At 33.4% G+C, this 12,478-nt stretch overlaps 1 protein-coding gene across 2 annotated transcripts in view; it reads left to right on the top strand.

Moving 5' to 3' along the window:
• Positions 1 to 12,478, top strand: part of Trpa1 (transient receptor potential cation channel subfamily A member 1) — a 42,419-nt gene that overhangs the window by 24,120 nt on the left and 5,821 nt on the right. For both annotated transcript variants that reach the window (XM_063256851.1, NM_001198770.1), the window contains 9 exons: positions 863 to 922; positions 1,426 to 1,524; positions 2,821 to 2,891; positions 3,500 to 3,653; positions 4,387 to 4,476; positions 5,876 to 6,045; positions 8,257 to 8,386; positions 8,795 to 8,977; positions 11,204 to 11,272. In XM_063256851.1, the coding sequence (XP_063112921.1) occupies positions 863 to 922; positions 1,426 to 1,524; positions 2,821 to 2,891; positions 3,500 to 3,653; positions 4,387 to 4,476; positions 5,876 to 6,045; positions 8,257 to 8,386; positions 8,795 to 8,977; positions 11,204 to 11,272 (1,026 nt within the window). The remainder of the gene's footprint in view (positions 1 to 862; positions 923 to 1,425; positions 1,525 to 2,820; positions 2,892 to 3,499; positions 3,654 to 4,386; positions 4,477 to 5,875; positions 6,046 to 8,256; positions 8,387 to 8,794; positions 8,978 to 11,203; positions 11,273 to 12,478) is intronic.

Below are 12,478 nucleotides of genomic sequence, written 5' to 3'. Positions count from 1 at the left end.
TGTTTAAAAATAAAGGGAGAAAGCTCCTATGCCTGCTTTGGTTCATTTGCTTTTATCAGTTGCCTGGTCTCCCTGGGTCTTCAAACATGTAACTCCCTGTAGCAAATTAAACACAAATGAAACTCAAAGAAAACAGGATTACAAATTTGAGCCACTAGATTTGGGGTGACTCAAATTATGTAGACAAAGATGCCACAAAAATTTGCCTCCACATACAAGAAAGGTGGCTATAATTATCCCTGTAAGTGCATTTTCTTTGAACTTCTAGAGTTAAATTTCCAATTTAACTGTTTCTTATTTCAACATTTATCCTCTATTATTCTTCTCACTTTCCTCTGAACATATACTCTCAGTGTTGCTCAGGAAGCAGGTACAGAAACAAACATAGTATCCTGAACTGGAACAATACAGACAAGTCTTAAACCGCAGAAGACCTCAGGGCTAGGATGAAAGGGTCTCAGTTAGTGAAAATAAATTGTTTCTGTTTTAGATACTGAACAAAGGAATATTCAGTAATCTATATATTCTCTACAAGCCAATAAAGATATACAATCTTAGGAGATACCTTGAGTATCTCCTACCAAAATTTAGTAAACACAAAATTAAGAGTGCAGTTTCATTTTCATGGTACATGTTTTGAATCATCTGACATTTCAGAAACGTGCAGAGAGAAGTACTTGTGGAACTTTGTCCCTGAGTCACGTGCATTGTAATTTATCCTGGAGGTACAAGAAAGAAAAAAAAGGGGGGCTATTTTGTGTTATTCTAGGAGTAGAGTAAAAGCTTGTCTTAACGTACGGTCTGCTGCCACAATAGAGTTTCTCTTGCTCAGTTTTTCTCTTCTGCTTTTTCTTTCTCAAAGATTCTTTTAGATTTCTGCATGATACCTTCCACAGAGGACAAATCCTGCCAAGACTACCATGTAAGTTGCTTTATCATAATAATCTGAATTTATTTTGTTAAAATTTTTAGAATATTAAAACTGGTGATTTAACAGATTTAAGATCTACGGTAGATAACAAATATGGGTTTCATTTGTTGTATTATTGTATTATTTATGAGAGAATATCTTTTCTCACATTTTCAGTTTTCCCAAAATACTTATTTTTGTTAGGCTTTATATTTTCTTTTGCAGTTTTGCTTGAAGAATGAAAATCTTTAAGAGATCTGAAAGCACTTCTGAGAATTCCTCTATTTCCACAGCTATGAGTTGCAAAGCAACAAAATAATGGCTTTGTACAATATTTATTTTTTAACCTCAATGTGAAATAATTTAGTTTCTTTTTATCCACTTGAAATGTTTCAATTTTGAGTCTGTTAATTTTCAGGAGAACTATAGACTTGTATATTTTGTTTCTCAGCAATGACTTTTGAGGTCTATTCTAATGTAACTGTAATTTTTTAAAAAAATTATGTCTTCTACAGATTGAATACAATTTCAGATATCTTCAGTGCCCTTTGCAATTCACCAGAAAATTACCAGCTGAACAAGAAGTTCATTATGAGCCTCTTTCAACACTCAATGTAAGTGCCGTGTTTTTATTATCCAGATAGTTTGATAAAATAGTTCCATGTTTGATGGAAATAGAAGGAGCTGGCAAAAACTGCAGCTTTATGATTCAATGTGTGTGCTCACCATGTATCCTAACCCTTTATATTTTGTAATAGAGAAAACAATCATTTTCTACCATTGTGGTAAATTTATCTTCTTGAAGTTTTACACTTCTGTGCTAACAGTCATGTAGCACCTTATTCAACTCAAATCCACATAAACCATAGACAACACAAGCAACATTTATTCCCCACCTCTGTCTACTTCCTGCCTGTGGGCATATTCAAGGGTCTCCTCCAGTATAAACCACAGCAAAATGACCACAGCTTTCAAGTTCATCCAGTGGCTGCACTGTAGGTAAACTCTAATCTTTGGGAGGTCTCAGATTCTTCTAGTCTTAGGAAGGCTTTAAACATTCAACCCAAATCAGAATTTCCAATACTTGGAACTTGGTGATCTGCTCTAAATTCAGACAAAATAGAAATCATTTCCTTGTAAAGCTAGCTTAAAAGTTAGAATGTTGGACATATATACCAGCTTCTTTTTTTTTTTTTTTTTTTACATCTCCCAAGAGAGAAGCCAGGAATTGGGAGTTTTGTCCCAAGCTGTGCTGTGTCAGAAGCAACAACTGAGGCAATTAATTACCGTGAATCCTCCTCCTGTCACTCATATGATTCTCCTTGAATGTGCACTCAGCTGAAGCACAGAACTTCTTGCCTGAGCTCTGGGTAGCTCCCAAAGGCAGTGGTCCATGCATCATTGTTAGCTCCGTGGAGGAAGGAGGCTCTGAGGCATCTTATTCTGTCGTCTTGCGGACCTCAGTTACCCTATGTTTATTTAATATTTAAAAAGTAAATGTTGACCACATACTAGTTCTTAACAACTCATGAAAATTCAAAATCTACAGATTATTTCTACTACTATTTATGTAGACTCTATTAGAAAAATAAACTTGAGTGTCTTCAAAGGAAACAGTGATGGTGCTACACTTGCTAATTTAACTTTGATGTTCTTTCCTGTTGTGACTCTGTGTAAGATTAAAATGCTGTATGCCATCCTAGCTAGTCTGAAATCAAAAGAGATACACTGAATAAAATAATTTACCTGCTTAAAACATCCTTGTGCTTTTAAAAATTTATTTGAAAGTGTTTTAGGGTGAGCAAATGTTAGTTTTGTAATTTCAAAATAAAGTTATAAAAACAGAAAATCCAAAGCTTGGTTTATACATGGTTGTGTAATAAATACAATGTACTTTTATTATTTCTTAGGTCATGGTACAGCATAATCGCATAGAGCTTCTCAATCATCCTGTGTGTAAGGAATATTTACTTATGAAATGGTAGGTACCCAGAAGTAATGTTTTAAGTGAGGTCATTATTAAACCTATTAGAAATCTTCTAAACAATTACATTTTAAAGGCATATTAATGTTTTAAATTTTATTAAAGTTGTGAACTTTGAAAAAGGAATAAAATTCAAAGGCAAATTTTGACATTAAAGTTGTTTGGCATTAAGTTTTAGCATTTAAATTTTTTGACATTGCAATTGGTATTATCTTTGAAGCTAAATGAATGATTTGAGGCGGGAATAAAATAATTTTCTAAAACATCAGGAGCATGTTGGATGGATCTTGCCGTTATTGGACAATGAAATGAGAAATGTGTTCTAGAGAGAAGTATTCAACTTTCAGTTGAAATATATGGACTGAAGTCTCTCCTCTTCCCTTGGTTGATGAAACTTTCATCATGATTTGCTAAGAAGTTGAGATTCTTTCTCTGAAAATTAAAAATATAAATTAGAGTTTTTGGTTGTAGAATTGCTGAATAGACTTCTGAAGTGGATTATAATTACTTTCTCTACAGATATATGTATATATATATATATATATATATATATATATATTTTTTTTTTTTTTTTGAAATGACTCAGCTTGCTTATTTTTCTGTAGGTGTGCCTATGGATTTAGAGCCCACATGATGAATCTAGGATCTTACTGTCTTGGTCTCATACCCATGACCCTTCTTGTCATTAATATAAAGCCAGGAACAGCTTTCAACTCAACTGGAATCATCAATGAAACTCATAATCAAACAGACACGACGGTATCTTAAAATTTCAACTTTTAATAATAAAAGATTATTTAAAGTGTATTTTTCCATAGGGATACCATGCCAATAATAAAACTGAAATATCAGGGCTTTGGTTATTATAAATAGTCTACAGAACTAACTTTTTATAAAGTTCTTCATGGAACAGAGGAAACATAAATGAATAAGTGGATGAGTGAATTTTTAATTAATTTTTAACAATGACAAGGATGAGGTAACTTGAATTCCAAAATGTAACACTGTAGAATATGTATGTCTACAGTAAAGCAGATTTATAGTTTCCAGGGACTATGAGGAAGAGAAAATGGGAAGAGTTACTTAGTGACATGGAGTTTCAATTTGGAATGATAAAAATGCTGCGGAATAGATAGGGGTGATAGTAGTTTAACTCTGAGAATGAGCTTAATGCCATTGAACTATAGAGTTTAAAATGTAAATGCACAGAATATAAAGCTGTTTAAATTTGCAAATTTGTATTGTGTGTATGTTGCCATAATTTAAAAAATATATAGATCTATAGATTTATATTTCCTTAATATCAGTTGGTAATTCTGAACCTTTCTTAGCAAGAACTTTGCAAAATAATCATGTGCCATCTCTAGTAGATGAGATGAACAGTTACACTGATTTACATTTACAATGATTTTCCATTTAACTAAGATTTGAAATATATATAGAAATAAAATATTTATTCATAACTACTTGTCTTCATTTTTTATTGTTTCAGAATTCATATCCAATTAAAGTTTGTATGATCTTGGTTTTTTTATCAAGTATATTTGGCTATTGCAAAGAAGTGATACAAATTTTCCAACAGGTACACCATATATTTTGTGTCTATAAAGATGTTAATGTTATATTAATTGATAAAACTATGTCAATAAAATTACATAGATGAGAAATGCATATATTCAAAACAACAAGCATAAACTTCAATATAGAAATAAAATTATTTTAGATACATCAAACTTTTCAATATATCTGAAAAAGAGCCATTCCATTTTCACTGTTCCAGGTGGATTTGTCTGCTACAAATGCTCATTATGACCTTTTCTGAGTCTTTTCATTTCTAATATTTTGCTAACATAGATACTGATTTTGATAATTTTAAATGTAAATATATATTTAAAAAAATGTATCTGGCTCAGATTCCATCTCAAATGAGTCTTTCTTTGAATTCTTTTTCTAAAAAGAATACCAATTTTTAATGGGTAAAATTTTAACTTAAATAAATTTTGGAAACTTTTTGTGCCATAAGTTTTTACTTTATACTTCATTTTCTGATAGGGAAAAACAAGTTCATGTTGCACTTAAAAATTATGTAAATTATCTTCAGGTCCTTGATTTAGTAGATAAATGACATCAGTCCTTTATTTTTAATGAATGCTTAAAGTATTATTCATTTTTAGATATTTTGTGAATAGTATTTTTAAATCATATATTTCTTATGCAATATCTCTTTCTCAGTGAGTTTTTTTGCTATGTTATAAAAACTTACGAATATTTGTATTAAAGAAAGTTGAAGATAAAATGCTTTTTATTATATGAGTATTCTCATATATTTAAGTAAATTTTCACAATTCTAAGAGTTAAACTATATTTTCTACTTGACCTTAAATGATTTCAGGGTACTCTATTCAATTTCTCTTATTATATTTTTTCTTCATGCTTCTGAAATGAAAACTTCAGATTATAGTTTGAACTATAGTTATGTGAATTTTCTATTAGATGTATCTACATTTTCTTATTAATAACTATTTTACATGTGAAAATTTTAATGTCCGAAACATGAAATCCTGAGGAATACAATTATGATTTATTTACATTCCCTGATTAAGTTTCAGCACAAGTTTCAATCTTCTTTATAAGTGACCTTAGTTCTTATGTATAGAGATCTATATGCATGTCCTTATATTGGCCAAGAGATCTCAGGAATTGCTAAACCAACTTGCAGTCCTTTAGAAAATTGCTTAAGATAGAGTAGACTCTACAGGAAATGTTCAAAAACATGTAGGATTTCCTCAAACATCAGCATTCTATTACACCAGATCAGTCTCTGAATGAGCTGTCTGCAGCATGGATCCATATACCAGGTGTTCTTCAGGCAACTCAGGGTGAAAGGAGGAGGCTGACTGGCCTTAAACATGTATGTGTTTAGCCGTCCACAAGATGCCAGGTATCTATATGTGATAATCTCCTGTTCTTTTTAATTCCAGAAAAGGAACTACTTTTTAGATTATAACAATGCTTTGGAATGGGTTATCTACACGAAAAGCATCATTTTTGTGCTGCCCTTGTTTGTCAGCATACCAGCGTACGTGCAATGGCAATGTGGAGCAATTGCGATATTCTTGTATTGGATGAACTTCTTAATGTATCTTCAAAGGTAAAACCAGACTGAATGGTTTCCATAACTCAGATGCATTTTTTAGTATATAAGATAAACTACTATAAACTTCATTTAGAACTGGCTTACTCCTGTTTCCAATTGTTTTATGTATGTATATATTTTATAATTTGTTAAAGAAAAGAAAGGAGTTTCTGGAGTTAAAAAAAAACAAGAGTGTTCGCCAGAGTTTCTTAGTCTCAGTGCTGTTGAAATTTTGGTGTAGTTGTGTGTGGGGGTGGTGAGGATGTCATCATTTGTATTGTAGTGTTCAGCACATCTCTGGCTTCACCTTCTGAATATTGGTTTGTGACAGTCAAAATGTATTCAAACTATGTATTCAAAATGTATTCAAACATGTTACTATGTCTCCTCAGTGCCCAGTCTGCCTAGGTCAAAGTTACTTGGTCTCACAAATCTAGATTAAACGTACACATTAAATGGAAGCAAAATGTTTCCTTTTCTTGTTTTATCTGATATTATTTGATATACATTTACTTTGAGTTCACACACTCAAAATGAAGTAATAAGTAGTATGAGCAATGAAAGTGATATAAAAATAAAAGTAAATGTAAGCCCAAAGAATCTAATTTGAGAGGAAAGACAGTTTCTGTTACCTCTTACAATAACTAATGTGAAGTATTTTTTCACACAGTCTTTTAATAACAAGAAGTAAATGTTATTATTTTCCTTGCACCAAAGAAGCTGAAGTGCCAAGCCAAATAGCTGGCTGAAGATCTTAGTTAGAAAGTCAAGACACAGACATTCACCCAAGTTTTCTGACACTGAGGGTCATGCTTTTCCCACTGTTTCATCTGCCCTAATGTGTCATGAACACAGTGATGTTGAGGTGAGCCTGGCTGCTTGGAAAGGCTATGGTGTGTTGGAAGGAACAGTGGCCCAGAGGTAAAAGGAATTCAACTGAAGCCCAGACATTGTCACTCCTGCTTTGGTTTTTATCAGTGACTTTGTAATTTACTAGACATCTTTGAAGTACTTTTGAGCTGTTTAAGATTATTTTATTTTTGATGGGCCCATAATAGTTGTCCCTATTTATCACATACAGTGAGGTATTTTAACTCATGTACACATTGAACAGTGACGGTTTTAATATCTTGTGATTCCTTCTTTTAACAAATTGTGTTTGGTGAAGGATGTCTCAGTCACTTTTCTCATTGATGAGATTAAATACCCAATACTCACAGTTACGGGAAAGGTTTAGTTTGGCTCACAGATTGTATAGGTTTCAGTCTGTGAGCAGCAAGCTCTAAGGCATGGTCAAATGGCAAAAGGGCATCACAGAAGAGAAACAGCTCATAGTGGGCAGAAGACAGAGACAGAAGACAGCAGGCAAGTCAGCCAACAGCAACAAGCCCCGTTTGGTCCCTTCTATTGGATGCAGGCCACCTGCCCTCACTCAGGCCTTTAACCCTGCTAGCCTTAATCTTACATTTCCACTGTGAATCCATCCCAGTGTCACACACTCTAGATCCACCCTCCTCTGAAAAAGCCCAGCCTATGGCCAACCTGTGGCAACCTTTAGGTGGACATCTAAAGACAAGCCATAACAAAGGAAGAGTATAAACTGGTGGTCAAATGACACACCCAATATTTATCCAAATATTTTACAATTTAGGGATGCTTGGGGGGGTTAATGAAGATGGTTGTGTTGTATGTCCTATTATAGGGGCTTTAGGTACATAATTTATCAATCTTTATTTGATGTCCTACACAATTTATCTCTCTAATTCCCTTTTTGAGCTTTTATTACTATTTTCTTTGGCATGGGAAACTATGGTTTTTTATGCCCTTATTTTTGTTAAAATACTATTCAGTGCTCAAGTGATAACATTATGAAAGGCAAACATTAACAGGAAAGAAAAAAACAATTTGATGAACAGTTTGAAAGGATGACCTGATTATTTGTGAAATTTCATATTTTTTTCAAAATAACTTCTCAAATATCTTATTTATGAAACTCAGTACTAGATTTAATGAATGAAAAATTTTGCGCTTACACCAGGTGTGGTGTTGTATGCATATAGTCCCAGCACTCAGGAAGCCAAAGCAGGAGGATTGCTATGAGTTCGAAGCCAGCCTGGGCTATATAGCAAGACCCTGCCTCAGAAACAAAGCAAAACAAAATTTTATCATTTTAATAAAGTACATCTTGATCATCAAAGTAAATAAATATTTTATTTTTTTCTCTAGGTTTGAAAATTGGGGAATTTTCATTGTTATGCTGGAGGTAATTTTCAGAACTTTGTTGAGGTCTACGGGAGTATTTATTTTCCTTCTTTTGGCTTTTGGACTTAGCTTTTATGTCCTTCTAAATGCACAGGTAAGGCAGTTGCATCTGTTATTGATCATCACTGTGAATATTGGAAATGTATGTTATATTTAAGTCTCAGTGACCTAGAAAATTAATAATGACAAGAATGTTGGAATAATTGTTTTTTATATCATACAATTTTCAAATTATTTCTATTGCAAATGTGGGCAGATACTAGATTTTTTTCCATTGTCAAAAATTTATAGATAATGCACAAATTTGTTTCATCTGCACAAAAGAACTTTTTATGACTTTGCTATATAGCTTATTAACATTTCTTTGGACTATATTTCAGTAGCTACATGGTTATAATTTCTTAAAAATATTCCTGTATAATTTTTATCATTTTACTCTTCAGGAGACACGCATTTCACTGTCTATACTTCACATTTCACTTTCCTTTCTATCTTTTCTCAGGATGCCTTTAGGTCACCATTGCTTTCCTTAGTCCAGACCTTCACCATGATGCTAGGAGATGTCAATTATCGAGACACATACCTTCAACCCTTTTTGAAAAATGAATTGACATATCCAGTTCTGTCTTTTGTACAACTTATCGCCTTTACAATGTTTGTCCCAATAGTCCTAATGAATTTACTTGTAAGTAATTTATTCTTGTGTTTTCTGTTTTTTGATTATCTGGAATATTTAATAATGATAATTACTCTTAATTTCTTTACTATCCTTCTGTTGGGAAAGGCAAGTGTGTTAAACAGGTTCATGTCACTGATGCAAAATATCTGAGGCAAGTAACTTATAAAGAGAAAATTTTTATTTAGCTTTGGAGGTTCGGAGGACTCATGTCTGTATCAACTCAGTTCTGACCAGGATAGAAGACAGTGACACATATGGTTGAGAATACCTGCAGGAACAAAATAATCACATTGTAAACTGGATCAGAGAGAGAGAAAACGGGCAGTGTCACAGAATTCCTTGCACGGGCATACCTAGGGCCCTAAACACTTCCTATAGGGCCTTACCTTTTAAAGGTTCACAGTGTCTCCCATAATTGTCACCTTGTGAACCAGCACTTTGCATACTGATTTCCTTTGGGTGACATGCACACTCAAGCAATAACTATAGAGAAAGAGCTATTATAGGATGTATTCATTTAACATGTATCTAGAGTCTAGGGTATACAGCCACATCAAAGAGCTCAGGAGGCACAAAGATGTTTTCACTACACAAATACTTGTCAAGAACCTACCAATTGCTAAGTATTGTTGCAGGTTCTAGGAAATAGTAGTAAACAAAACAGATCAGTGCCTGGTCCTTACATGATTATGAACTAATCAGGAAAGTAGGTAATAAATAAATATATAAGACAATAAAATGGGGGTAAAATGCAAAATAAGAACTGGGAGCTCAGTAAGACAATAAACATGAAGATGTGGGTTACTGTAGGGTTGGAGATGGGGGTCAAAGGTTAGGAAGAAACTTTATTGAGAGTATTGTCTATACCCTTGAATCTCTCACCGATTAAGTACTTAAACAGGGAAAAATCTGTCATCCAACATGGTCATATCTAACCAGGTCAAAGGCAGATTTGACATACCTTTCCACTTGGGAATTTCCAGAGACTTTTATCAAACAAAGAGCATTTTACTGATGCAGGCAGAAGTGGATCACAGTTCCAGGTCCATGGAGAGTCCTAAGTGGTACCATAGAAACTGTTTTTAAAAATCCATTTATAGATGTTTTATATACATATTTTTGTAGGCACTAAGTAAGAGATGATTAGTTTTCATGGGGTTTCTTGAGACCCAGAGAGAACTTTCATTGAAAGGAAGGCAAATTAACAACCAAAGACTGAGTGTAGTGGCATGTTATGGTAATACCAGGAATCTGTGTACTTAGGCAAGAGGATCACAAGTTACAGCCCAGCCTGGGCAACTACTGACTCAGTGAGATATCTGCTTGAAGCAAAAAATTTAAAAAAATAAAGCAAACAAACAAACAAACAAACAAAAACAGGGCTGTAGAGGTAGCTTAGTGAGAAGGCTCTAGGTTCAATCTCCAGTATTAAAAAACAAAACACCAAAACAAGATATCAACAGTGGCTATCATAATGTCTCTTGTTTTTTTCAAAATAGTTGACCATACCTACGTGTTGTTGCATTATTCTGTTCTTACTTGCTTTGTTCTGTTTTGTTTTATTCTCTTTGAAACAAAAAAAAATTTCAAAAACAAAACACTAAAACCTATAACACTGTCAAATAAAGCCTCTGCTGAGCTCGTGATTCTTGCTGCTAGTCTGAAATTTCTTTAATATATTTTTTCACTATTCATTCAGAAAAATTATATAGGCTTTTCAGTTTTTGTACAGTGTAGCAAATATTACATAGTCATTACTAGTAGACCGCATGTTCACTCCTCCACTTTGGTCAGAAAGGTCTGGCTATGATTTGAATATTTGTATCCTTCCAAAATTTACATGTGGACACATAATTACAAAAATGATAGTAATCAAAGGTGAGGTCTTTGAGAGATGATTAAGCTATAAGCCTTTATGAATAGGACTTGTTCCTATTTGAAAAACACAAGAAGAAGCTTCTGAGATCCTTTTTACATTCTACATTGTGAGAACTCATAGAAGGCACTCTTTCTGAGGAATGGGCCCTCGTCAGACACTAAATCTCCTGGTGTCTTTATTCCAGGATTCCCAGCTTCTAGATCTGTGGATGATAGATTTGTGTTGTATAGATAAATTACTCAGTTTAAGATATTTTATTGTGCAAGATTGAATGGACTGAAACCTTAGGTACATTTTTAAGTGGACAATTACAATGTCTTGGTTAACTTTTGTGTCATATTTTAATATTTTAGATTGGTTTAGCAGTTGGTGACATTGCTGAGGTCCAGAAACATGCATCATTGAAAAGGATTGCTATGCAAGTAAGTATTATATTTATTTAACATTTAGAAAAAATAACACTATTGCAATTATTTGCATGCAAGAATAGCTGAGTTTCTGAGAAAAGTGTTATATAATGTGGGTATTTTCTCAATACTGAGCTATACAATCCCTTCTCTGTGTGTTTTCTTGTATAATCAAAGTATCAGGAGTGATAAAAAATAACCTAGAACAATCTCATGATAGAAATTGAGAAGTTACCTGAGCCTCTATTTGGGTCAACATCCGGCCAGATGGGTAGCTAACTGCTAGACCAGAAGCTTCACTGAAGTACTGTATTTTGTCTAGCCCAGCTGTTCAAAGAAGATCCTGATACTTTGATACGGAACTTACAGGGTCCCAACAGCATGTTTGATGTTTAAGTTTTAACCATATCCATGTAGTGTTTTTCTTTTGTGATATCCTCTCGTTTTTCTGGATAATTTGTTCTAAAATTTATTAGAGGTTTCAAGATAGGTAATTGGCTACTGAATCTTGTGAGGTAGTTCCATGTCATACAACTCCAAGTTATTTCTATAAGTTTAATTGTATTGTCTTTAAATTTCAAGTTTGAATGGGAAGGTTCAATGCTTCAAGAATACCTAATGAACAGTTGTGTACACACATTCAGATATTTAGACCATTTCAAGAGAAAGAAATGTCCATACTAAGATAGAACTTTCTTTTCACATTCATCCTTTCTTTTCTTAATCACAATACTTCTGACTTTTATTCTCTACACATTAGCCTTTATTTGTCCAGAAAACAATGCCTCAACATGTGACATATACAAAGTGCAATATAACTTAGCAAGGTTACCCATAGGAAGTAAAAGAATGTGGTCTTTATTAAGTAAAATATGCCCACTCTTCACACCAGCTAAGCATTCAGAGGATGAAATATAAATCACTTTAGACTCATTCTCAAGTTCCATGCTCTGTGACTTAGCTGCGCATTTGTACATAGAGCCTGGAAGACTTAGAGAACAAAAAACATATAATTAAATGTTAATTGTATACAGAAAATAATGCAAAAATAATTCAAGCAATGCTAAGTAGAGGGAGTAGGCTGACTCCTTATGAAAAAATGGTAGACTTTAAAAAAGTAATGAGAAAGAACTGACTCAGTGGGAGAAAGGAGCCAAAGCAGAAGTGGGGGAAGTGCCTTGAGGTTGGTTTAGTGGGGGAAAGATTAGAAAGAAGACCTAA

Source organism: Cavia porcellus, unplaced genomic scaffold (assembly GCF_034190915.1).
Source record: "Cavia porcellus strain 051 isolate PalLab524CR breed Dunkin Hartley unplaced genomic scaffold, mCavPor4.1 scaffold_10, whole genome shotgun sequence".
Taxonomy (NCBI): Eukaryota; Metazoa; Chordata; class Mammalia; order Rodentia; family Caviidae; genus Cavia; species Cavia porcellus.
This window is presented reverse-complemented; position numbering and strand designations above follow the sequence as displayed.